The sequence below is a fragment of the Mya arenaria genome, chromosome 6 (genome assembly GCF_026914265.1).
Source record: "Mya arenaria isolate MELC-2E11 chromosome 6, ASM2691426v1".
NCBI classification, from domain to species: Eukaryota; Metazoa; Mollusca; class Bivalvia; order Myida; family Myidae; genus Mya; species Mya arenaria.
Genome location: NC_069127.1, coordinates 39,920,678 through 39,947,204, shown reverse-complemented (window position 1 = coordinate 39,947,204; position 26,527 = coordinate 39,920,678). Strand labels below are relative to the sequence as shown.

Here is a 26,527-nt window from a genome sequence, read left to right as displayed (position 1 = left end):
GAACTGTTTTAAATCCTTACAAAATTGCTTCTTGGGACCTTGATAAAACGCCCCCTTATGGCAAGTTTCTGGATAAATCCATATGACCACTATAAAGGCTAGAACTAATAGCGGATCCAGTAGGTGGAGGGAGCGCACCCCAAACAATCGTCCAAGTTCACTTTTTTCTCAATACAGAAGAAAAAGAGTAATTCAATACGCCAAACATGCACCATTTCCGACTTAAAAATGTTAAAATTGTCTTGAAGGATAACACCCTCCCCATGCTAACAATTTTAACCAAATACATATCGGCTTCGAGAGAGGGGCGCAAGTCAAAAGGTAACGCCCCTTTAGTTATGCCCCTCAAACGTCAAATTCTGGATCTGCCACTTCCACTTTTAACTGAAAACATTCATTTCATTCCTATAATTTAGTTTGAATACACTAATAGCCGTTTTAACATTATGTGATTTGAAATCATATCCTTATCTAGCATATTACATGATATTACTAGTAATTTTCAATTGTTTTTGAAATATGTCATAAATATTAATAAAATTGGTTCAGCTTAATTCTTAGAGATTTAAGTTTGTATTTATTGAAACAAGATCTGGGTTGGTATTCAATATACAATCTATATCTCATGGTCATACATCACTGACTTCATTCACACTATTGGTCTGTTATTAATAACAAGTAATCCGATTAGCTACATCCTTCTTAGATCCAATTTAGATCAATATTGAATACCAGTCTATGCCATTATTCGATACCGAATTTAAATTTAAGAGTAGAATCTGAGTGTTTTGATTGGACCGCTAAATTATTGGCCAATAAAATGAATGAAGTCACTGAGGCATGTCTTAGGATAAGAATACAACTGAAGACTATCACTGAGCCGATAATCACTTACGACTTGAGTCTTAGAATGGGACTAAAACTAATAAAAAATGTTGTTGTTTTTTCAATTGGCATAAATTATCTAAAATATGTTGTTTTTTTACAGAAAATGAACGATTACTGATAAATATGTTTTTTTGCAAAAAGTATGGCCAGTTTAACCATGATTGATCTTCTTATACCTTCTTACTTGTACTATAAAAATGAGGATGTGCAGTTTTGAGTCTAAAATCTGAACTCAAGAAGTTGTTAAATAAGGTGCAAGGGGTAAAGACTACGGACAGTTTAAACTTCATATCTAGAATCAGACTCGAAAAAGAACTTTTATTAAAGAACATTGAACTATTTTTTATGCCTTTTATTATTTTTACCAAAAAATAATGTGAATAAGTGAACCATTTCGAATAATAATAAAATTTAGCAAATTTCATCATCAAAACTCAACTAAAGCGAAAATTGCCATGAACTTCAATGAAGATCTTCAGTTTTTTCAGTTGAGTCACGACACGAGACTGTTCGTAATCATGTCCCAGGAGTCTGTGTATGTCTGTAAGGTTTAAAGTCATTTCGTACCCTGACCATTTCGTACCATCCGATTTTTGGTCATTTCGTACCCTTTAAATAGTCATTTTGTACCCAACCTCAGGTTATTTCGTACCCGATATTTTTTAGTCATTTTTTCTTGGATTATAACTTTTTCATTAAGCAGTATCAGTAATAATATAAAAATGGTAGTAAGACAAAAGTGAAGATCTAGGAATTATATTTATGGAATTTTTTGATGAATGTAAGTATGAATTAAAATATCTCTTTAAGGATACTTTCATTGATATTCATTTAAGCCTTGTATTTTAGGACTAAAACCAATAAAAATATAGGGTATGAAATGACTATCTAAAGGGTACCGAATGACCAAACATTGGAGGGTACGAAATGGTCAGGGTACGAAATGATTAGTTCCTGTCTGTAAACCGGCCTAGAATGACAAAATGCGTAAATTGCAAATTGCAACGAGCCCTTTGACTGATTAAATGCATTATCACATATTTAAAAATGTCTATGTTAATCTCTATAACCAATGATATTACTACCCTTAATACATGTATGTCACAGTTGTTTGTATATTGTGGAAAGTGTTGTGCAATACATTCGAGCTTTAACTCTGAGTTTAGAACGAAGTTCCATATGCAATAAAGAGTAAACTAATGTTGTTTGTTTGAAATTTACTTCTTAAGCAACAATTATTACAACATTAAATACGTTACTCTCGTTGGCATGATGCTATGTGAGGGAAAACGTACCCGGAGGCAACATGGCTTGGTGTTCACAAACCAAACTCATAAATTTATATTGGTTTTGTATTATATATTTACAGTGCATTTATAGTGCATCTTTCAGCCATTCTATAATGATTAGCACTTTTAGAAGTCATTCTTAGTCTGTCTCGTTTTGCTTCATTTTTTTATTTGTCGTTTTGGTAGCGATTTCAATGACATTGGTAAACTGATTATACTCATGTAGAAAATAACTCACATTTCGACAATCCAACTTTTTATTTCGTAATAAACAGAACTGAAGCGTTAACAGTCCAACGATCATTACACAAGATTCATAGGGCATTTAAGCAAGATCGTGCCGCCTCATATACATAACAAGAGGGCCAAATGGCCCTGAATCGCTCACCTGTCATATATTGCACATTCTTCCATTATATACAAATATTGAAAACCTAAGCCTATGAACACGGGGCGTGGCCAATTTTGACCCCAGGGCTAAAGTTTGAACAATCTTAATAGTGGTCCGATAAACGATGCTTCATACCAAATATCTGAGGCCTTCGCCTTTTGGTTTCGGAGAAGAAGATTTTTTAATTTTCCATCATATACATATAAAAGGAAACCCATGACCGCCCGGGTGGGGCCATTTTTTAACCCCAGGGCCAAAGATTGAACAATATTGGTACAAGTCAACTAGATGATATACCATGCCAAATATCTAAGCTCTTGTCACTACTTGATTTTACGTGTGTATCTATATATGTATATTTGTTATCAATTGTTGTATGTGGCCCATATTGAAAATTGGTATGTGTACTAAATATGTTATCCAGTTTAAATTAAGACGTTACTTGTCTTTGTGAGTTCGGAGAAGATTTTTTAAGTTTTCACTATAACACATATAGAGAAAACCCATCAGCCACGGGGTGTGGCCAATTTTGACCCCAGGACCTTAATTTGAACAAACTTTGTAGAAGTCCATTAGACGATGAATCATGCCAAATATCTAAGCTCTAAGCAACGTAAGTTCAGAGGAGATGATTTTTGAAGTTTTCACTATAAACATATAGAGAAAACCCATGACCCCCCAAGGGGGCGGGGCCAATTTTGACCCCAGGGCCATAATTTGAACAATCTTTGTAGAGGTCCACTAGACGATGAATCATGCCAAATATCTAAGCTCTAGTCCAAGTAAGTTCAGAGGAGATTTTTGATTTTTTTTTACTACAAACATAGAGAGAAAACCCATGACCCCCCAGGGGCAGGGCCAATTTTGACCCCAGGGCCATAATTTGAACAATCTTTGTAGAGGTCCACTAGACGATGAATCATGCCAAATATCTAAGCTCTAGTCCAAGTAAGTTCGGAGGAGAAGATTTTTTAAGTTTTAACTCTAAACATATAGAGAATACACATGACCCCCCGGGGCGGGGCCAATTTTGACCCCAAGGCCATATTTTGAACAATCTTTGTAGAGGTCCACTAGATGATGAATCATGCCAAATATTTAAGCTCTAGGCCAAGTAAGTTCAGAGAAGAAGATTTTTCACTATAAACATAGAGAGAATACACATGACCCCCCGGGGCGGGGCCAATTTTGACCCAAGGGCCATAATTTGAACAAACTTTGTAGAGGTCCACTAGACGATGAATCATGCCAAATATCTAAGCTTTAGCCAAGTAAGTTCAGAGGAGAAGATTTTTTAAGGTTTTCACTATAAACATAGAGAGAAAACCCATGACCTCCCGGGGCGGGGCCAATTTTGACCCCAGGGCCATAATTTGAACAAACTTTGTAGAGGTTCACTAGACGATGAATCATGCCAAATATCTAAGCTCTAGGCCAAGTAAGTTCAGAGGAGAAGATTTTTTAAGTTTTCACTATAAACATATAGAGAAAACCCATGACCCCGGGGCGGGGCCAATTTTGACCCCAGGGCCATAATTTGAACAATCTTGGTAGAGGACCATTTGGTGATCCTACTTACCATATATCAACGGCCTAAGCCTTGTGGTTTGGGAGAAGAAGATTTTCCTTTTTCTTGCCATGGCAACCAGAGTTCTGCATGGAATTGAATTCTTTGAACAACTTTGATAGAAGACCACCCAAGGAACATCCCTATGAAGTTTTATTAATATTGGCCCAGCGGTTAAGGAGGAGATGTCTTTTAAGTAAATTGTTGACGGACGACGCACGACGGACGCCGGACAAAAGGCGATCACAAAAGCTCACCATGTCACAGAGTGACAGGTGAGCTAAAAATACCTCTTTTTTACTTTAACTCTAACTCAAGAAATATAATTCTGTCCAGAGGGAAAACCATTTACTAGAAAAAAAAAAAATTCCATTTTCGAGCTTATACGAAGAGTTACTTTCAGAAATTAACCATCACCGAGTATATAATAAATAAATAGATCTTCGTTGCGCTATTGCATTTATCGAACTTTGTCGCGAAATAGTGTAAAAAATGAAAACTGCCTTGTTTGTTTACGTTTTCCTTAACCGCGTGGAATTATTTCAGCGCGTGACGTACGTTCCTACCCTTGTATAGCAGTGTGTGTATACCACGTGATAAATTACGTCATATATGCTACATCGGAAGGCAACATTTTGCTTAAAATGAAAACGTTTTCTTTTACAGCACCATTTTAAATGAAACAAAGGGCAGTCTATGCCGCTTACAGAGCCCCGCATTTGTTTTATTACCGAAACTTGATAAGTCATTAGTTTCATCAAACACTTCGACAAACCTGATTCCAAAATCATGTTTTGACAGTGCTCCGTCAGACGGCTGTATTGAGAAAAACTTTGTCGAAGTGTTTAAAGAACCAAAACTCTCAATTAAACTCTGGTAAAAGACCGTAGGCAGGGCTCTGTAAGCGGTGTAGACTCCGCTTTGTTTCATTTAAAATGGTGAAGAAATAGTGAAGTTATCTTTGTTCAAAGTATTTTTTCAAATCAAAATATTGCCTTCCGACGTAGCATTTATGACGCAATTTATCACGTGGTATGCATACACTGTATATAATTTTACTTACTATTCAAGGTAAGTATCTTGGGTTTATTTTGCAAAAGAGATGACAGAGTGGAAAAGAAAGGGTGTTTTATCTGCGATACTTTAGCACCTTTCAAATTCCCTCCATGTTGAATTCTAACGGGATATTATTAAAAAACAAAAAGTTTACTAACCTGCACTTTTTCTTTGCCATTAAAACGTAGTCGAAAATTTGCGCTACTTGTAGGTAAAATACTGTTTTGAAGATAATAAAAAGGCGAGATTTTTCAACCCTTTAAAAACAAATGAGTATAGTACTTTATAAATTAAAATTCTACATTAAAGCTATCCATAGATCAAACGCATGGGGTCAATTCTGTCTTTGATTTACCGAAAGACGGCAGCGAATAATTTCGATAAACTGTGGAAATGTAGTCTCAATTATCTAGACGCTCGTATCTGTTCCGGGTTCTTACCGCTCATGCTCTGTATTGACGTCATTAACTTTTCATCAGAGCGGCTAAATGACACACCACCTACTAAATGGTTACGAAATACTTGTATACCAGGTACACAACACCCGCACATCAGGTACGAAACACCTACACATGGGATACACAACAACAGCGGGTGCGAACACCTGCAAAGAGGATACACAACAGCTGTAAAGCGGGAATGAAACACATGCATGGCGGACACACAACACCCGCATAGCGGGTACACAACAACATCACAGTGGCTGCGAAACACCTGCCCAGGGGTACACAGAAACAGAACAGTAGGTACGAAGCACCTGCACAGTGGATACACAAAAACAGAACATTGGGTACGAAGCACCTGCACAGTGGATACACAACAACAGAACATTGGGTACGAAGCACCTGCGCAGTGGATACACAACAACAGAACAGTGGGTACGAAGCACGTGCACAGGGGGTACACAACAACAAAACAATGGGAACTAAACACCTGCACAGTGGATACACAAACATAGAACAGTAGGTACGAAGCACCTGTACATGGGGTACACAACAACAGAACATTGGGTACGAAGCACCTGTACAGGGGGTACACAACAACAGAACAATGGGTACGAAACACCTACACAGGAGGTACTCAACAACAAAACAGCGGGTACGAAACACCTGCATAGGTTTTGCACAACAACAGAACAGTGGGTACAAAGCACTTGCACATCGGTACTCAACAACAAAAAATTGGGTACGAGACACATGCATAGGGTTGCACAACAACAGCGCATCGTGTACGAGACACCTGCACAGGTGGTACAAAGGAACAGCAAAGCGGGCATGAGTCATCTGCAAAGGGGTTGCACAACAACAGACCAGCGGGCATGAGACACATGCCAAGGGGGTACACAGGAACAGCGCAGCGGGCATGAGACACCTGCATATGTTTTAATTGTTTATATCTTCTTATAAAGCCTTCTTCAATAATCTATCTCCTTATAGTGTTTCGGGTCCGGTCCGACCTGCAAATACCGGGGATCCCGGCTCGATTCAATCTGTTTATAAAACCTTGTTTGGTAACGTTTATAATTAACTAAAAAAAATTGTTGTGAAAGTTTTATGAAATGAAGATATTCTAATGAAATGTTAAATATAACAGTCTGTTTAATGCCAAGCTGGTATATGAATAAAGAATGTGTTCCTTACTGATATTATGAACTTTCGATTATTGTCCGATAGTAAATCGAAATACTTGGTCCGATTCGATTCGATTATCGGCAGCAAATGGGGTCCGATTTTCAAACACTAATAGAGGGTGCACACCAATAGCACAGCGGTTATGAGACATATGCATAGGTGGTACACAGGAACAGCACAGTGGGTATGAGACACATGCATAGGGGGTACACAGGAACAGTTAAGCGGGTATGAGACGCCTGCAAAGGGGGTACACAGGCACAGCACAGCGGGTATGAGACACATGCATAGGGGGTACACAAGAAAAGCGCATCGGGTATGAGACACATGCATAGGGAGTACACAAGAACAGCACAGCGGGTATGAGACACATGCATAGGGAGTACACAGGAAAAGAACAGCGGGTATGAGACACATGCATAGGGAGTACACAGGAACAGCACAGCGGGTATGAGACACATGCATAGGGAGTACACAGGAAAAGCGCATCGGGTATGAGACACATGTATATGGAGTACACAAGAAAAGCGCATCGGGTATGAGACACATGTATATGGAGTACACAAGAACAGCACAGCGGGTATGAGACACATGCATAGGGGTACACAGGAACAGCACAGAGGGTATGAGACATCTGCAGAGGGGGTGCACAGGAACAGCACAGCGGGTATGAGACACATGCATAGGGGGTACACAAGAACAGCACAGCGGGTATGAGACACATGCATAGGGAGTACACAGGAAAAGAACAGCGGGTATGAGACACATGCATAGGGGGTACACAAGAAAAGCGCATCGGGTATAAGACACATGTATATGGAGTACACAAGAAAAGCGCATCGGGTATGAGACACATGTATATGGAGTACACAAAAACAGCACAGCGGGTATGAGACACATGTATATGGAGTACACAAGAACAGCACAGCGGGTATGAGACACATGCATAGGGGTACACAGGAACAGCACAGAGGGTATGAGACATCTGCAGAGGGGGTGCACAGGAACAGCACAGCGGGTATGAGACACCTGTATAAGGCGTACACAGGAACAGCACAGCGGGTACGAGACACCTGCATATGGGATACACAGGAATAGCGCAGCGGGTACGAGACACCTGCAGTGGGGGTACACAGGAACAGCGCAGCGGGTTTGAGACACCTGCATAGGGGGTACACAGGAACAACACAGCGGGTAAGAGACACCTGCATAGAGGGTGCATAACACCAGCGCAACGAGTTTAAGACGCATGCAAAGTAGGTACACAGGAACAGAACAGCCGGTTCTTAAGGAGATATAACGTCTGTTATCAAGGGCCGTTCCAATTCACCCTGAATGCGTATAACTCTAAAATAGAATAATTAACAAACTAACTGAAAACAGAGTAAAAAGCCAAGGAAAGTCTGCATTGTAGATATTCCACGGCTCCGAAACACACCGAATAATGAACGAAATGATACATGTATTATGTTTGCTAAATATAATGAGCCTTTACAATAATTTTTACTTGACATTTTGAAAGCTTTATATTTTACCCATATTTACATTATGATGATTACTAAATGGGTAAAACATATAGAGTCTAGTTTAATATTCCCTTTGAAATGAATATTTTAACCTAGAATAATGCATTTTTGAAGTTACCTCGTAAAATTCGTGTAACAGAAAACAAATTTTCAACATCAGACAAATTATTTACTTTTTTTTCAAACCTATTTACCACAGGATTATTTTATCGTTATTGCAAATACTATGACCATAATATGTTCATTGCATTTTTTTCAGACTTCAAATAATTTAATTCTTTATTTTCGGTAAAAGGTCCGATCGGAATTCAGCCGATGTAAAGGACCCTAAAATCAAGAATAATGACAATTTAAGATTAACTACAGTACAGCACTCAGTGACAAACGAACAGAATTGTTATGTCAGGATTGTAGTCTTCTTTGAAGAGCTGTTTTGTTTAAGTGTTACTAATTTGCCATAAGAATCTTACACGACATTTACAATCTGCGTTATCACTCTTAATATGTTTTTAGCTACAGTAATGTTTGCAGTTTACTTCAAGATTCGCACAGTCCCAATTCAGCAACACTTGAGAATATTCTATGTGGTTGGCGGCCATTATCATGATGAACAGCCCCCAGAGGTTGGTGCTACCGACCTGCACCGCTTTCATGGAACTGACTAGTGGATTCAGGGGAGACCGACGGATCTTCCCGTGCTCCTTTAAGGGTTGCGCCATCTGTATACTGTCGAGAAACTTTTGTGTTAAGAAATGATACAGTCGACAGTCTACAAGTTTACCGAGAAAACAGGTTTGTATAAAAGTGATTTAACAGTCAGTCCTTCGTCTGCTTTGCGTTAAAAAAAATCCAAACAAAACATTCCCGAATGTCGATTAGTGTTTCCACCGAAGCCGTTTGGTATAATACCTCTGATTTGTGAAAAATACATTTCAATTAAGCCTTTGCTTGACATTGCTGTAGTCAACGTTTTTGCTACTAAACACTCAAATCATTGTACTAAAGAGTCCCTATCTGCATTTACGAAACGCATATATGTATTTGTATATTTTCCATAAATTGTCAAATACTCTCATTACGCTCGTTTTTTGTTTAATTTCAAAACGTGATCAGTCTTGACTCAACATAAATGTTGATGGCCATAGTTAGAGGTACCCCATTGCATGAAAGAATCATGCGCACATCTTTTGTTTTATTTTATTAGAATGATTGGTAATCTAGCACACGACTACATGTATATACAACAAATATTCGTCAACACTCATTACACAAAATATTCATTTTATCAAAATTCGTATTCGCTAGATAATTTAAACATTTACAACGTAGTCCTGATATCTAATAATAACTAGATCAATATGAAATGGAATATTCAGTTTTATCAATTGAATTCTCGTCGTGTATACACTTATTCGAAATGTCACCGAAATTACCGCACATTTAATGATTTATCTGATTGTTCTTTTCATTCAAATTTTCATGTTTTAAAATAATGTAAGAAGTTCGGAGGTATTCATGTCAAAAATAATATTATTTTGCTCAAAAGAGTCCGAACTGTATAAATATACATTTATAAAGACTGGTTTATGTAAAAAAATAATAAACTGGTTTCTGGATATATGTAGTGTTTCTTCATATTCCCCTCATTTAGAATTTCTACAAGTACTTGCATGAACTTATATATATATATGTATTTATATGTATATAACAAATGATTTTATGCATCTTACTATAGCATATACACACATCACGTACTATGTTTTATTGCAACTGGTCAGGACGAATGAGCACTGCAGAAAAAGACGTTGCAGAATCATTCATGATATACTTTCTGAACAACTACCAACGCTGACCCGATCGTTGACCTGCAGGCGAAACGTTCCAGTGGCGGTGGATGTATAACCATCTTCGTCATCACCGTGCGGATCATGGTAGAGGTATAACTTATTGCTACCGTTCAATTGTATGTGACATGGTACATAATCCACTTCATTTAACCATCCTTTCCCAATGGTGGCAGTAACGAGGTACAGCCCTGGAACACGGCAGGTGAACACACCTGTACCGCTGCTGTAGTCGTTGCCTTCATTCAGGATCACGGATGGGAATCTAATAGAGGATGATCCGTAAGGCGCGTATCCGGTCGCCGTAAATGCCGATGAGCCTAAAAGATGGGAAAGATATATTTAAAAAAGTTCTAACACGCAATATCCTAATAACTCAAACTTTATTTTCAGTCATGCCAAATCAAAAAAGAATTGTAGACAAACATTTATAGCAATAAAATGTACATTGTGTTTACAAGATAAATGTTATGAATCGGAAATACACACATGCTTTGTCTGTGCATGTTTGAAACTGTGTTTGGTCACCAGAACAGCTGTCGTTAATCAGGGAAGTCATCGGATTCTGACATGACCTTGACCTTTTCCGTAGACCTGTTCCACATGTTACGCTACACGAAGTCCAACCCGACCAAGGGATCCAACCCACTAAATCACAAAACCAAACATTTACACACAGTACAGCAATGTTCTGACATCTTCTTATTTTACTCTGGTGTTTAGTACAAATCGACCAAAACATACACAATTTTGCATGCACTCCCCGGACATTAATAACGTATGCCATGTCTGATATGGGAATCTAACTAGCAAAAGTTGTATGCCAATAATTGGGCTATTATTTTTAAATTCGCCATGGCCGGATATCTCGTAAAACACTGAAACCCGTTAAAATGATAAATCCAATTGAACGTGAATCCATTATACAATGAAAACTACAGGGACAAGTTCGGTAGTCGAAAAAAGAACTAAATCAAAGACGCCGCAAATGTTTTTGATACATGCCAAAAAGGGAACTGATGCAGTTCACATGCATACCAAGTAAGATGTACCTGGTTACAAGCATTCGTATTGAACAAACACGGATTTTTATCCCAAGGTCACCTCGACCGTGACTTTTTACCAACGGACGTCAAAATAGTTAGGGTGCTGTTAATGTTTGAGTGACCTTTACAAATTCTAGGATTTTCTGCTTATGCGTTTTATTCAGTTATTAATAGGAATCTGTGTATTTTCTGTCACTACGCCCTTTAACCTACTGTCCGCCAAATCAATAGGGTTCATCTGCTGGTCATGACCAGCCTGCCGTCTAAGTTGGTGGTCCCTGGGCCTTAGCGTTCAATACAAACAATTGAGTGATTATTTCAATTTTAAGACGACAAGACAAATCAGAAGAAAATGTATATATATGGTTAAACATCGCTCAATAAACGTTTTAAACAAAAGATATTTCGATCGTAAAGTTAAAAATCGCTCAGACGTTTATATAATTATTATGTTGAATATATATCGGTTTAGTTTATATTAATTTATTTAAACAAGAAAAGTGATCATTGCATGCATTTGCAACACCGTCGGTTATTTTTAAAGTAGTTGATATAAAGTCGTTTCAATTCATTTATAAGAGTTAAACCGCATTTAAGTGCATTCTTGTAAACAACGAAAGTTTTCCCCATCGGATAATGCAATTAATGCTTCTTTTACAAACATAACATTATGACTTAGATTCATAGAAAACATGTACTCAATAATATCAATCTTTCAACTTTCACTTAAGTGTTGTACTATATCATAAGCATATTATGCAGATTATTTTAATTACTTGAGTACCAATATGTTGGATGGTATCAACTTTTCAACTTCACATCTTCCAAAAAGCCATACCGGTACATGATGAAGACGACTATATCTGGATTTCTTCAACGTTCCCAGGGCACTTATTGTTAATGATAGAAGCTGACGGGTTCTGACACGACCTTGACTTCTGCCTTTGACCTATTCCACATGTAACGCTACAAGAACTCCAATCGGACCACGAGGTCCAACCCACTGAAATCATAAAACAAACTTAACTTAAATGTAGACGAACCTGTTAAGCTCTCGGATGACTTATCTTCTTTGGCACTGAATCATAGATAACGTTACCATATGCTCAACAAATCAGAACACGTAACTAATAAAATGATGAAAAACACATAATGCTTTGCTGATTGTCCATGGAACTGGTAGACTAGCTTCAACATACATTTATTCTATGAAATTGATTACCCATAGTTGTACATCAATTCGAAAGGTTTTGCTCCTGGTGTAAATATTGAACTTTTTAATATACAATAGGAAATGAAACCGTAATTAATATTGCAAATCAATTCCTGCATAATGATGCATGTTAACCCATTTCAAAACATATCCCATTGATATGTATGATATGGTGATTTCTTTCTGTCGAAGCCTAAAATAATGCACACCTTTAAATTAATGGTTAGCAAAGCCTTTAATATTTTTTCATAATTTTTTATATATATTCATATGTAACTGTAAATTGTTTGTATTTGTTGATTGCATTTGCCCAAATTGCTACAGACGAGAAAATATTTTTAGTGCACATCCTTTTAATTAGGTTAGTTAACATGACCATTCGCTCATAGTTGGTTTATAATACGATACCAAATTGAATCTAGCAAAATGACAGAAACAGTAAAATTTATAAATACAAATACAAATAAAAAAACAAGTGTTTGGTTCATGTCCAACAACCTCATCCGAATCGTCAGAGGTATGTACCATACTTGAACATACTGATATGCATTGTACACATTACAGTTCTACAATGGTATAAACTCTGACCTGGACACTGAATGTCGATACATAGCCGGTTGTCACCACTATCCCCGAAGCAGTGGTTGACGTCCTTGGATGGCAAAGGGTTGTCACAGGTGCGGTCTCGTCGTTCCATTCCTATGATGGAGAGACACAAGTAGAAAGTTTACGCTTCCTAACTTACGCCCCCTCTAACATCGAATCAAGGAACCGCCCCTGCCGTGTAATGCACATGCATGTCTGTCCACCATAATTATAAAGATGTAAACCGAAAAGTTATATCATCTTGAGTGTCCATATTTTGATACTTTGCAAAATATTTGTATAAGTACAAATTCATTCTTAAATATATTTTGATGAATCGAATTATTGAATTCATACACTTCTGTAAACGTCTTTAATGCATATATTCTTCTTTTCATCAGGGCACGTGACAATTGTTGGCAAATCTTCAAAGAAATGTTTGAGAATTGTAGATTTTGCAAGAATGCAATCAGAAGAAAAGTTCCAGCAACGAAGCACAAATGCGGGAAGGACTGGACGGGCTCTTCAAAAGCAATGGAGCCTTTCCTGACATTGAAATGCCTTCAGGATTTGAAAAGAAAAGTCCTCGAGGTAAATGCATTAACAATGGACGACGACACGTCAACGTATGCTAGAGTGAAACGATGCCTTTTCCCGTCCCTTCGAAAAAATAGTGATAAAAACCATGTCGTGAAAAACATGACCAACTGCCTTTACAAAGTAAAATAAAAAAAACAGAAAAAATAGGCAATGAAACCATTTCATTTGTAAAGAAGTGCTTTTCTTACGCTGTATCCCAAAACCAAGGTGATCCAGCCGACATAAAGAGAAACCTTACCGCCATTGTTCCACACAGCTACGGGGGACATGGCGGCTGTGACCAGAAGTGGTGCCGTGCTGTGGACGCAAATTACCGTCATTCGAGCTTGCCGCGCGGGAAAACGGATCAGGCCGTAAGAGAGGACATTGAAAAGGTGATAGATCCCTACACCAGCGCAAAAATGACGGAAAAGGTGGCAACACTTTCAACAACGAATCCAAACGAGAACATTAACATGATGATATCAAGAAAAGCGCCTAAAGGATCCCTTTACTCTGAGTCTGAGAGCCTTGATATTCGTGTTTCGGCGGCAGTAGCACAGAAGAATGAAGGACACGCTTATATATTAAAGGTTTGTTTGTGTCTACGACCTTATACTTATACATATTTACTTCAACCATTATATATTTTACAACGACTTTGAAGGAAGCTATGATAGCTTATACTAAGTCACTTTCGTTGGCACGATGTTGTGCGAGAGTGTGGTCTTGTGTTGTGGGGGAAACCGGAAAATCCACTTGTCCGGCTTGGTGACCACTAACCAAACTCACATGCGCCCAGGCCGGGAATCGAACCCGGGTCGCCTTGGTGAGAAGCGAGTGCGCTAACCACTGGGCTAACCGGACAACTTCTGTATATTTATAAAACAAATGTAAACAAATATTTCTATATCCTATACAATGATGATGATGATGATGATGATGATGATGATGATGATGATGATGATGATGATGATGATGATGATAATGATGATGACGACGACGACGACGACGACAATGACGATGATGATGATGATGATGATGATGATGATGATGATGATGATGATGATGATGATGATGATGATGAATGGCTTTCAGGTGAACAATGCCCAAAGTCTATCACCAGGACATATCACAACGAAACGTTGCCAGGAGTTAGAAAAGAAACGCCAGTTTAACGCCACACAACACAGGACTGTAAAACAGAAAAGGTGTCGTATCGAGCTAAAGGTAGATACGTTTATAAAGTTCAATCAACACATACACATGGTACATCAGCTTTTAATATGTAATACAATCGTCGGGTGTTTACAAAAGAAATGTTTAATGATTTAGTTCTTATATGTTTTAAATATTTATATTTCAGGTTTTAAAATGAATATGATATATAGCAACTGTACAATCCCTGTAACAATTTGGTTTAAAAAGTTGTAAATAAGTGTGTGAAATGTTTAACGATATCATCAAAAAGTAAATCAAATGTAAATACGATTTGAAATGCATACGTCGTGTCGGTATTAATGAATGACTTTGATATGGCAACATTCATATTGGATATCACTATAAGATCGTGAACGTATTCATATACGATACGCACCGAAACGTACTGTGATAGTTGATAAACAATGATAGTTTGACTACTCATGAACAGAGGGAATAATAAACACTTGTTGAATGATTTGTTAATAGTCAACACTTTTTGTGGGATTTGGGGAAGGAGCTGTTGCCTGAGATCGATATTATTATTTTTTAAATATTTACAAATATAATTGATTATGCAAATTCATTTATTGGTGCGGTTAAAATGGTACCGGGACAGACATTTATACTGTACGTTAAATTCCCAAGTGACATACATTATATCCAGACGAAATTTAAACAAATTCTGGATATAAAACATAAAGCAATCTTTATAGTAAATACGGTCCGATCTGAAATTGAGTCCTTTTCATATTTTAAGAAAATATACATAATGATTATGAATTAAAAGCAACTATAGTATGAGGAGTTGATTTTACAATGATGTCTCTTTGTCTGATGGTTATAATGTAGACAATTATTCACGTTTTAAAAAATATAAACTTTATTCATTTCAGGAGATTGATTCAAGTACTCGTAGTACTTCAGGTGTATTACTTTTGCGTGAAACTAGTGACATGATTTCCTCGTGTTTTTGTTGGGTATATGGGGAAAACTATTCTGTTTCGTTTGTATTTGATGAAATAAAAAGTCAATTTGAAATGTCTGAAAGCGAAGATATAAATTTGATCATATTGTAACGTGCGAGACCAAAGACGCAACATGTCTCTTCAGAGAAAAGCATGGTCGACCCGGACGGGGTCGACTGTTCTTATCTACATAGGCCCTGAACCCCCACACGGAGAACTGTGTACATCAACGTACTATGAACGCACTTCCACCTACAGCGGAACGTTACAATGGTTATTTGTTTCTAGAATCAGCGATAATCGATTCTTGTTTTCGAAATTCGGTTATTTGTTTCTAGAATCGGCGATAATCGATTCCGGTTTATCGAAATTCGGTTATATGTTTGGCCATAATCGATTCCTGTTTTCGAAATTCGATTATTTGTTTCTAGAATCGGCGCTAATCGATTCTTGTTTTCGAAAATCTGTTATCCCTCAAATTTGAAAGGTTTACAAGTAACATACTTTAAATAAAACATATCGAAGTGACCTTTATTTTGGGCATTTTCATTTTTAACCCAACTTTTGGAATCTATTTACAGAGTTCAAATTCGATTATAAATCGAAAAATGATCTAAATTCAGCCGATTATTGCCGAAAATCGATTATGTATTTTTTTCATTTTTCAATTACTACCTTAATAACATACTATTGTTGTGAAATATTTCAATTTTCGAAAATAAATGTTTAATTGAGCACGGCTAAATTCTATATTATCGTATAGAAATAAACAGTTCGAATAAAAAAGCGATTTAAATAGACAAACTTGTGCAATAGTTCATAAATCTAAAAAAGTATACTATGTATAGTTTATAACATGATGAAGTCTGTGTTCCATCAAACAATCAGGAATTGTTTGTTTTGCAATAAAAGGCCATGTCCGTATAAAGGAACTTTTGCCCAGTGTAATCATCGCAATATTTGACATACAAATTATGTTGTGTTTTATAGGACCTACAACAATTGTATTTAAGGTACATGACCACGTTCCTCCGAAAAATATGAATGTCGGCCGATTTTAATGAAACTTGGAAAAAAACAAGTACTTTAACGAGGTATTTGTTTTTTAAATCTCGTTGTTTGTTGATTTACAGCGCCACCTAGCGGACACGTGCTTTTGGGGGCAAACGTTGATAAAACCGTAAAAAATATAATTTTATGGCTTTTTTATTAAAAAAAAACGCAATGTAATATATTGTATGCTGAATAAATAATCCTATAATTTTAGTACTAGTCTTTAAGATTTTTTTTTAAGTTTTATGACGAAAAGCCTTTATAAGGAATCGCCAAAAACATATACCAATCGGTGAATTTGACGTTTTTATTTCGAAAAAGAACTCGGGTAGGGTATGTTTTTATTATCTTTTAGGAAATGGAATAGAATGATGAATATAATTATGTAAAAAAAATATTTGACGGTGAGGTTAATTGCTGAATGTTATAAGTAGTATAAGAAAATTGATAGAGTTTGCGTGATTTCTACGCCACCGTCAACCTCAATATAAAACATGTCAAGTAAGTGACGCCATGACTTTGTGTAATTCAACGCGCATCAGAACTGATAAGGAAGCCAGAAAACGAACTGTCAAATCCGTAGAAAAAAGAAGCATTTTCGCATGCACCCATTTGAACTGTATCATTCTGATTGAGATGAAAAGTTCCAGAAGTCGTTCCAGAGTAGCTTCCCTTTTCTGTAAGAGCGCCATTAGGGTCGGCATAGATGTGTAGCTTGTTTTGACCGTTGACTTGTAAATAACAGGTAATATAGTAAATGTCAACATCAGCTTTCTTAGTAAGTGTCACCGAGAAGAAGTACAGGCCAGGTATTCTGCATGTGAACGCCCCTGCGTTGTTGTTGTAGTCGTTGCCTTTGTTGAGCATAACGTTGGCAAACAGAAGTGTTCCGGTAGAGTTTCCGTTTTGCACATAGTTGGCGAGGAACGCCGACTGTTCCTTGCCTAAAACACATTGGACTCAATTGGTCTAAGTCATATGACTATGAAAACCAACCTGTATTATGTATATTAATATTACATGTACCATGACCTTCTTGTATTGATGTACTTTGTTGGCACGTTTGTAGGTTAATACCATTAAATAAATGACTAAACATGGATTTTTGGAATAAAAATACGCCACAGATTTGGACAGAAGTCATGTATTTTTTCATGCAAAATTCAAAATTGACACATTAAACACATCTTAATTTAAGGATATGAAAGCGTAAGATTTCATTGAGATCCTTATAGTTACCGTGATCAACTGAACAGTTGTGAGTACAAACGTCCTTCTGAACAGGAGTTCCAAAGCAGTTATTCGAAGACTCGTGATTCGAATTGACACATTGACGAGCCCGCTGCTTCAGTCCAGTTCCACATGAACTCGAACAAGAGCTCCAGTTTTCCCATTGGTTCCACGCTTAAGTGAAAGAAAATGCAATGATAATATATTGTTTCTCACGCATAATTGTGTTATAAATTAAAGGCTACAATTAAATTTAGTAACTGAAAGTTGTCCTTTTCATAATTTTATAAAAAAAAAAAATCACTAATTATTTAACATATTTTCACAGTTTTAAAATCTGCTTTATACATATGATTAAGAATTATTTACGATTTCCGGATACTAACTACTGCAAATCATCGACAGTTCGAACCCTAGACTATCTGATCCAGAGTCCAATAAACCAAACACTCTTTTATCGACATTGATTCATGTATCGTATGCAAATGGACGATAGGAGCAAAAGGAAGCGTTCTATAACTTACAATAGCAAGCTAATTGCTGGCACAATTTATATTCTTGTGCACTTCCTGAGCAGTTTGTTGATACAAGAAATGAGGCTACGGCCGTGGTGCATTGCCTTGTTGAAGGCCAATATCGCAAGATGTGCTACAACTTGTCCACTGTGACCATCCAGTCCAGCTTGCTATAATTAAATAACTATAAATGGTTATATTCTTTAAAATACTTGCAGATATCACAGTTTATATGTATATGATAAATGATCCTACCGATACAAAGGATGAAGACCTGCTGGTTGGTTTATATTCGAATAGTTCAATGCAACAAGAATTTCATTAACGATGAAACCATTTAAACATTATTTGTTTTCTTACACCAAAATACCAGCCGTAAGAACAGCTACACAAGCGTATCATGGTACTACCTGAACATAGCGAAGCGGTGCAAATCCGATAACCAGCGCTGTCTCCGAAACAGTGGTTGCCGTCCTTGGATGGCCAGGGATTGTCACAGGCACGGTCCCGTCTCTTGAGACCTATTCCACAGGATGAACTGCAGGCGCCCCATGACGACCACATGCTCCAACCACCGTGTACTACAAGGAAAGGATATGTGGAGAATAACTTTGCAGAGAGACATAGGTGTCACAAACGCGGTGACGCTTCTGGACCCGACCGTGCGAATGTAGCCCAGGAAATCACACTGCAGATTGGAACTGCATAAATGTTATGCTTTCATCTGAAATTCATATTTAGTTTAAGTCCTTTTCAAAAACAAGTGATGTTATCTTTAAATTTCTTAAGTTTCTCCGTATGGGTTTTAACTACACGCTCTGGTGATTTTACGGCTAAAATGTGTAGAAAATTAAATCCATCAGGTTTGCGTTTTTTTTTCTTTATTTAACATTTTTTATGTGTTTTGTTCAAAGGGTATTTTTTCCAAAATGCCTAAATGTTTTAACATGCAGATTTCAATGCATATTCGAACGCTTCTACGTCTTATAACAGGTGGAGTTTCAATTTTCAAACTGTGAATGAACATGTTGATATGAGGATGTTCGAATATGCATTGAAATCTGCATGTTAAAACATTTAGGCAAAATGGTTTTAATTCATGTTTTTTTTGCATTAAAATATTCAGCAAATAGAGATTTGTACAGGTTAAATTCGAGAAATTCTACGATGAGACAATGCTAGATAGTTTGCGTAATAGAAAACCAGATAATGTTCTATGTAGATTTTGAACATGCATATGTTTCGAAAAGGATGCGATTAAGAAGATGTTTATCATTTAGATTTTGGGCCGTTTGATTTATCCCTTTAGATATTGTTTTATGCTCTTCTTTTGTAACATGTTTTTGCATCCTATAGAAGTATTCTTTATGAGGTAGTGATGGACCGGAGTCTATAGATGTTATATTCTATTTTAACATTTGGTCTACTATAACGTTCGACAAAGAATCACTCCCGGTTTGCAAAGCGGATAAACCCGTGACATTAGCATCACCTTACTGAAATATAATCATAAAATTAAAGTGAAATAACTAGATATATAATTTTAATAGCAAGAAGCGAACGCTTTTGGGATAGGCTTGTGTTATTAAAATGTTATAGTATGAAATGAAATACAAAAAAAGATGAACATAGTTATCATCACAAACCAGGACATGAACTTGGCAAGCAGAGTTCAGTGTGTTGTTTCGCTCCTTGGCAGTCGTCGCCGCCATGTTCCGGGGCCGGATTGTCACATGTCCTTACACGTGTTCTCGTCCCGTTACCACACGTGACGTCACACAGACCTCAGGATCCCCACAATGACCAGGCGCCGTCAACTTAAATTGAAACGCAGGTCACAATACTTGACACATGACCTCGTTTTGTATCACAATTTTATTGGTTTTTTTTAACAAAATCCGCTTAGGCAAGACCGCATTTAAAACTTACGCGACCATTTGTTTCACTCATAGTTATCCCGCGCTTTTAGATGAATGGGTGATCTCTTATATACAATTGTATTCCATTATTGAAAGGAACGACATACTGACAATCATGAACCCTACACAAGCCACACACTTAGTCTTTTTGGAATTACTATTAAGACTACAATATCATTTTCTGTGTTTTATTGATGTATAAACTGTCACTTACTTTGAATTAGGCGTACTATTTTAGATAGCTCATACATCTTATAAGTTATAACTATCATTTGAAATCAATATGTGTCATTGATAATGCCAACCTAGCCTTCAGTTGGGACAAAGATCAGATAAACATTTGGTTTCATTTTCAAGCATTCAGAATCATTAAACAAGAGGGCCAAATGGCCCTGAATCGCTCACCTGTCATATATTGCACATTCTTCCATTATATACAAATATTGAAAACCTAAGCCTATGAACACGGGGCGTGGCCAATTTTGACCCCAGGGCTAAAGTTTGAAGAATCTTAATAGTGGTCCGATAAACGATGCTTCATACCAAATATCTAAGGCCTTCGCCTTTTGGTTTCGGAGAAGAAGATTTTTTAAGTTTTCATCATATACATATATAAGGAAACCCATGACCGCCCGGGTGGAGCTATTTTTTGACCCCAGGGGCAAAGATTGAACAATATTGGTACAAGTCAACTAGATGATATATCATGCCAAATATCTAAGCTCTTGTCACTACTTGATTTTACGTGTGTATCTATATATGTATATTTGTTATTAATTGTTGTATGTGGCCCATATTGAAAATTGGTATGTGTACTAAATATGTTATCCAGTTTAAATTAAGACGTTACTTGTCTTTGTGAGTTCGGATAAGATTTTTTAAGTTTTCACTATAACACATATAGAGAAAACCCATCAGCCCCGGGGTGTGGCCAATTTTGACCCCAGGGCCATAATTTGAGCAAACTTTGTAGAGGTCCACTAGACGATGAACCATGCCAAATATCTAAGCTCTAAGCAACGTAAGTTCAGAGGAGATGATTTTTGAAGTTTTCACTATAAACATATAGAGAAAACCCATGACCCCCCGGGGCGGGACCAATTTTGACCCCAGGGCCATAATTTGAACAATCTTGGTAGAGGACCATTTGGTGATCCTACCTACCATATATCAACGGCCTAAGCCTTGTGGTTTGGGAGAAGAAGATTTTTAAAGTTTTTCCTTTTGTTTGCCATGGCAACCAGAGTTCTGCATGGAATTGAATTATTTGAACACCTTTGATAGAAGACTACCCAAGGAACATCCCTATGAAGTTTTATTAATATTGGCCCAGCGGTTAAGGAGGAGATGTCTTTTAAGTAAATTGTTGACGCACGACGCACGACGCACGCCGCACGACGCACGACGGACGACGGACAAAAGGCGATCACAAAAGCTCACCATGTCACAACGTGACAGGTGAGCTAATAACAATTAAGATGAAAATATAAAAAAAATGAAGAAAATTTTATTTCCTATTTTGTATATTAATTACACAGAATTCAGAAAACGTGGTTACAATTTGATTTATTGATATAGTAAAGTAATGCATTGAAGTAATTTTGCGAACAATCCTGCGCAGTGACGTCAGGAAAAGTAGTTCGTTACATGATACATAATTTGTAACGTAATTTGCATACTCAATTTCTTCATCGGGAAATGAAGAATAGTCACATGAATGGTTAAATCCGATCCCAATGCTGTTTTAAGCGCATGCACTGAGTTGTAATTATATCGAATAGTAAGCATTTGTAAATTGCCGTATGCTAAAGTTAATCGTATGGTTTATGTACATGTAATTCTTACCTATGTCGCACAAATTGCAAAACTTTTGACACAATTCCCTAGCTTTCTGAAAGTCATGGCAGATGTTGAATACATCTCAATTTGGTTGCAAATCCTCACATACACGTGCTGCTTATAATAGTTAAAATACGTTGTTTATTCATAGATTAAAAAGATCAAATCATTTTAAAATTAAAATGACTAAATTGCTACATCTTGATTAAATAATATATATACTTCTGTTCTAGTCTAGTCAATCTAAACTATATAAAAAATAGTTTTGTTTAAAATATTTTGTTTGAAATAACCTTTGAAAAGTATTTGCTAAATACACGAGTCAATTGTTACCACGGTCCCCACTATTCCCAGGACCTTGGGCGGGGGGGGGGGGGGCGTGTTTACAATTGACTGGTGTATAAAACATATTGAAAATAGTTATTTATCGTATTTAAAGATTATACATGATCTATACTCTAAGTTCATACAGAAAATTTATAAAACACATACGATTTGTTGTATTTGTCGTAACAAGGAAACCTGTACAATAGAAAAGGTACAACACTACTAAAATAGAATACAGGCATACTTAAATTGATAAGAAACCTTTTCACACAAATTTTAAAACATTCTTTTCCTTTTAAACTTTTTTAGAGTTGTGTATAACAAGGTTATACACAACAGTAAATATATTGGTCGTTCTTAGATCGAACCAAATAGTTCAAAGGTTATTTGTAGAAATGTGAACTGTCCCGGAACACTTCTGAAACAAAATGGACGCCTTGTACAGTTTGAAGACACAAATATACACGTTTTGAAACCAAACAGCAAATACATAGAACAAAAATACTATCAAAGAAAAATAACACTGAAAATATATACCAGTCATATAAGCTACAGCCAATATGCTAAAGAAAAGTTTATTTTATCACTTACTCTGTGTGAATGTTGCCAAAATTAATCCTATGAAAATAAATATGGAACGCATATCTTCAATCGTCCAGTTTACAACTGCGTGTTTAGTTAAGTGGCCGTGATGCACTGTTCCCTTATCCTAAATCTTGTGGCATGGCCATTTAGGTGCATTCGTGTTAGTGATAAACAGTTGTGAATCATTTAATACCTAACATCAGTCAACCAGTGTAAATTTCTTTCATTTTGTTTAATTAAAGCAATTATATTGAGATTCCTTGTCCCATTCGGTATTGATTAAAACGACATGTGTGTACAAGGCACAGTTCTTGCAATCCCTCAATTGATTGTATATTCCTTTATTTATGTATATCTATTCAACATAGCTTTCTCCCTCATTTCCATGGCAAGGGACATTTTTCATACGTAACTATGATTGTATTACAAAGCCATTTTAATATCCACAACTCCAGTCAAAGCCACCTACTTCGTACTAGTTTTATTAAGCTCTTATTGACACTGTTGTTCAATCTTATATGTCATCATTGTGTGATATATGTACGACCTGAGAAAACTAAAATTGTTTGTATTGTGTTGTATTATATTGACAAAGAACGCATAGTCAGGTATAGATCTCATAAATACTAAATAATGATTAACAGATACAATTTTCTGCAAAGTCATAAAGAAAATATAACAATGTTAAAAGTAGGGGAATCAAGCTGAAAGGCGTCAGTGTCATTGCAATCAGACGCTTGGAAATCGTGTCTACATATCACATGTACATTTGGATAAGCACAAACTATCAAGTATAAACTATCATACTTGAAGTGTAGCTTAAAGGTGCTCTTTTTAAAACAGATTAAAAACATATGTTCCATCTTAAAAACAATCTTGAATATTAACCATTGTATCAAAAACGAATGAACTGATAAAGTCAAATAGTGTACAGTTAGTTGGGTTACCCGTACAGGTTATAAACGTAAACAGTTACCGAAGTCTTTGTTGAAATGAACTCAAAAGGGCTAATATGCAACATATGCTACGTCGATTTATTTTATGTCTTTCTATTGGTGAACTTCCTGCTTTACATACATTGCCGTTTCCGCTACACAAATAATACAAAAATACATACTATTTTTAAATATATTTTATTATTTTACAGTGTCAATGAAACTGTGTATTTTACATTTTTGCTGCTTTCTTCATTTGCAGACACGAAACCTTCACATAAACCTAAGCAAACCCACTATAAATGCCCCCCTCGACTGATATTGTTGGCATGGTAAAAAAAAGAACTATAACGAAGTCATAACTATAGTTGTATCTTATATGAGACCTAGTGAGAAAAAGGTCATAATTTCGTTAAAGAACTTTAATTACATAATCTTGTATTTTAGAAGCATTATATCCTTATAACTTATAAATTACTATAATTATCTTTTATCATTTTCTCACATGCAGCGCACCTGTCATTAAACGATATTTCTCCGTGCTTGTTAAAGCCTTTTTATATGTTCAAAGAGCAGTAACAAAAGAATTCCTCCATGTGTCTTTTTTAAACAGTAATCAATCATTTGTAGGAACTTAGTTTAAGACAGCCTCCAACTATGAGCGATTTGCAAAACTGACAAACATCTTTTTCAGCACATGTCACACTGTGGGATGTTGACTACGTCATTCCTGGTATTTAAAAGGTTTTACGCATGAAATAATAGGCAATTCGCGCCTGTTTTTACCTTCTGAGCCACGTACGAAATGGGTAACGTCGCTGGACTTATTTTTATTATTGTGCTTTGCCAAATAACGTTTTTATCCGGTAAGTTTTTTTTTGCTTTTGCATTTAGTAAGTTAGAATTGTAATGAATATAATAATTTCGATAGGGAAAACAATTTAGGGTAAGAAATGTTTACTGAAAGTTAATATTTAATTTATTAGATAACTTTTACCGTTTCCATAAATTATATGATCCTTTATATATTACGCATTCTCTAATTATCTAGTTATATTAAATTGTAATGGCAATCAGACCATGTTGCGCTTAGTCCATGTACGGATTTTAAGTATCTGGCTGAGAATGTAAGATGGGTTCATCCCAACCCGAGAGTAGGGAGTCTTGCGGAAACGAGGTTTACCGAGTGCCCGCATTACACCCTGCGCGAGGTAATGGAAGACCCGATCTTGCACGAGCGACTATAAAATATGCTTTTTCTCCAACCTCAGTTAAATAAAATAAAGTAAAATTGATTTTTTTTCGCTGGAACTCTTTTGTGTGTAGTGAAAATAATGTGCGTAAAGATATGTGATATTTGGTGGTTGTCATGGACATACAGACGACGGTCTTTAACAAGGGAGGTTATTGTGTGATAACAACAATAAAAGAAGTTCCATACGAGTACTTGTTTTATATTTGCACGTGGACAAGATAAGCATGACCACATTTTTGGATCTACTTATCTGAGGTGGGAGAAAAATGAATCTTGAATATTGATTTTATTCTAAGTGATTCCTGACTTAATGGCTATTTTAATAAATTATTTAACTGCTTTCAGGATTTGTACTGGAAACCAACACTTCTCAAGGTAATTTTATATTGCAATTGGATTTCAAATGACATATCAATGATAGATTTATTTTTTATTTCATTCGTGCCAAACATCAATGATTTATTATTTACTTTAAGGATAATAATATACAATGAACATATATATAAGTGTGTCACATGTGGGATACTTTACTAGACAATTAACTCGCAAACAAAGCAAATTGTTCCAAAATCTGTGCCAGCTAAAACATCTGGCTCTACTATTCTGACACATATCCCAAATACTAAAACACTGCTCAAAGCAGTCATATAGAATGTCCGCTGCTACATCCGCTCTCAGACTCACCATCACTCGCTCTGCCATGGTTTTTGAAAAATACCAAACTAAAAAGAAATAGAAATAAAAATTCAAATTCATTGAAAACTGACAATTTAGGATACGAATGACCAATGATTTACGAGGAAACCACCCAATTTAAGCACAAATAACCAAACCTATATGATCCTATACCGCAAACATGATAAATTTAATTTATTAATTTATTCAGTCATCGTCGGGCGATTTGGCTAAGAATTTCTCGTAATCATGAAGAATTAATGAGGCAGTTGCATTGATTCTACAAGGTACCAATGCCGAAATATGCAATGACCTCATACTAATGATTTTTCGTTAAAATATATATTCTGGTGTAACCTAGATTTAACTCGGTTCACCATTATACTATTAGATATTTATTAGCAGTCTAGA

General features: G+C 36.3%; 1 protein-coding gene and 1 pseudogene across 3 annotated transcripts; both read right to left on the bottom strand.

Moving 5' to 3' along the window:
* Positions 1-8,726: 8,726 nt before the first annotated feature.
* LOC128239472 (coadhesin-like) lies at positions 8,727-13,154 on the bottom strand. Of its 3 annotated transcripts, XR_008261888.1 has the most exons (5): positions 13,040-13,154; positions 12,077-12,241; positions 10,682-10,840; positions 10,104-10,512; positions 8,727-9,074 (listed from the first exon to the last, which is right to left on the bottom strand). XR_008261888.1 is itself a non-coding variant. In XM_052956129.1 (2 exons), exons 1-2 carry the CDS (start codon positions 10,977-10,979, stop codon positions 10,166-10,168), a joined length of 645 nt encoding a protein of 214 aa, XP_052812089.1. In that variant the 5' UTR covers positions 10,980-12,067; the 3' UTR covers positions 9,694-10,165. The 3 variants fall into 3 exon arrangements, 1 of the variants encoding a protein (XP_052812089.1); XR_008261887.1 differs by lacking the exon at positions 8,727-9,074 and having other exon boundaries at positions 9,694-10,512; XM_052956129.1 differs by lacking the exons at positions 8,727-9,074; positions 12,077-12,241; positions 13,040-13,154 and having other exon boundaries at positions 9,694-10,512; positions 10,682-12,067.
* A 5,511-nt stretch (positions 13,155-18,665) lies between these two features.
* Positions 18,666-26,143, bottom strand: LOC128237784 (ectin-like; annotated as a pseudogene).
* Positions 26,144-26,527: the final 384 nt, after the last annotated feature.

Coding starts and splice junctions, on each gene's coding strand:
- LOC128239472 (XM_052956129.1), bottom strand. CDS start 10,979: ATGGCATACGTTATTAATGTCCGGGGAGTGCATGCAAAATTGTGTATG. Junction 10,513..10,681: donor AACATGCACAGACAAAGCAT/GTGTGTATTTCC, acceptor CCCATCTTTTAG/GCTCATCGGCATTTACGGCG.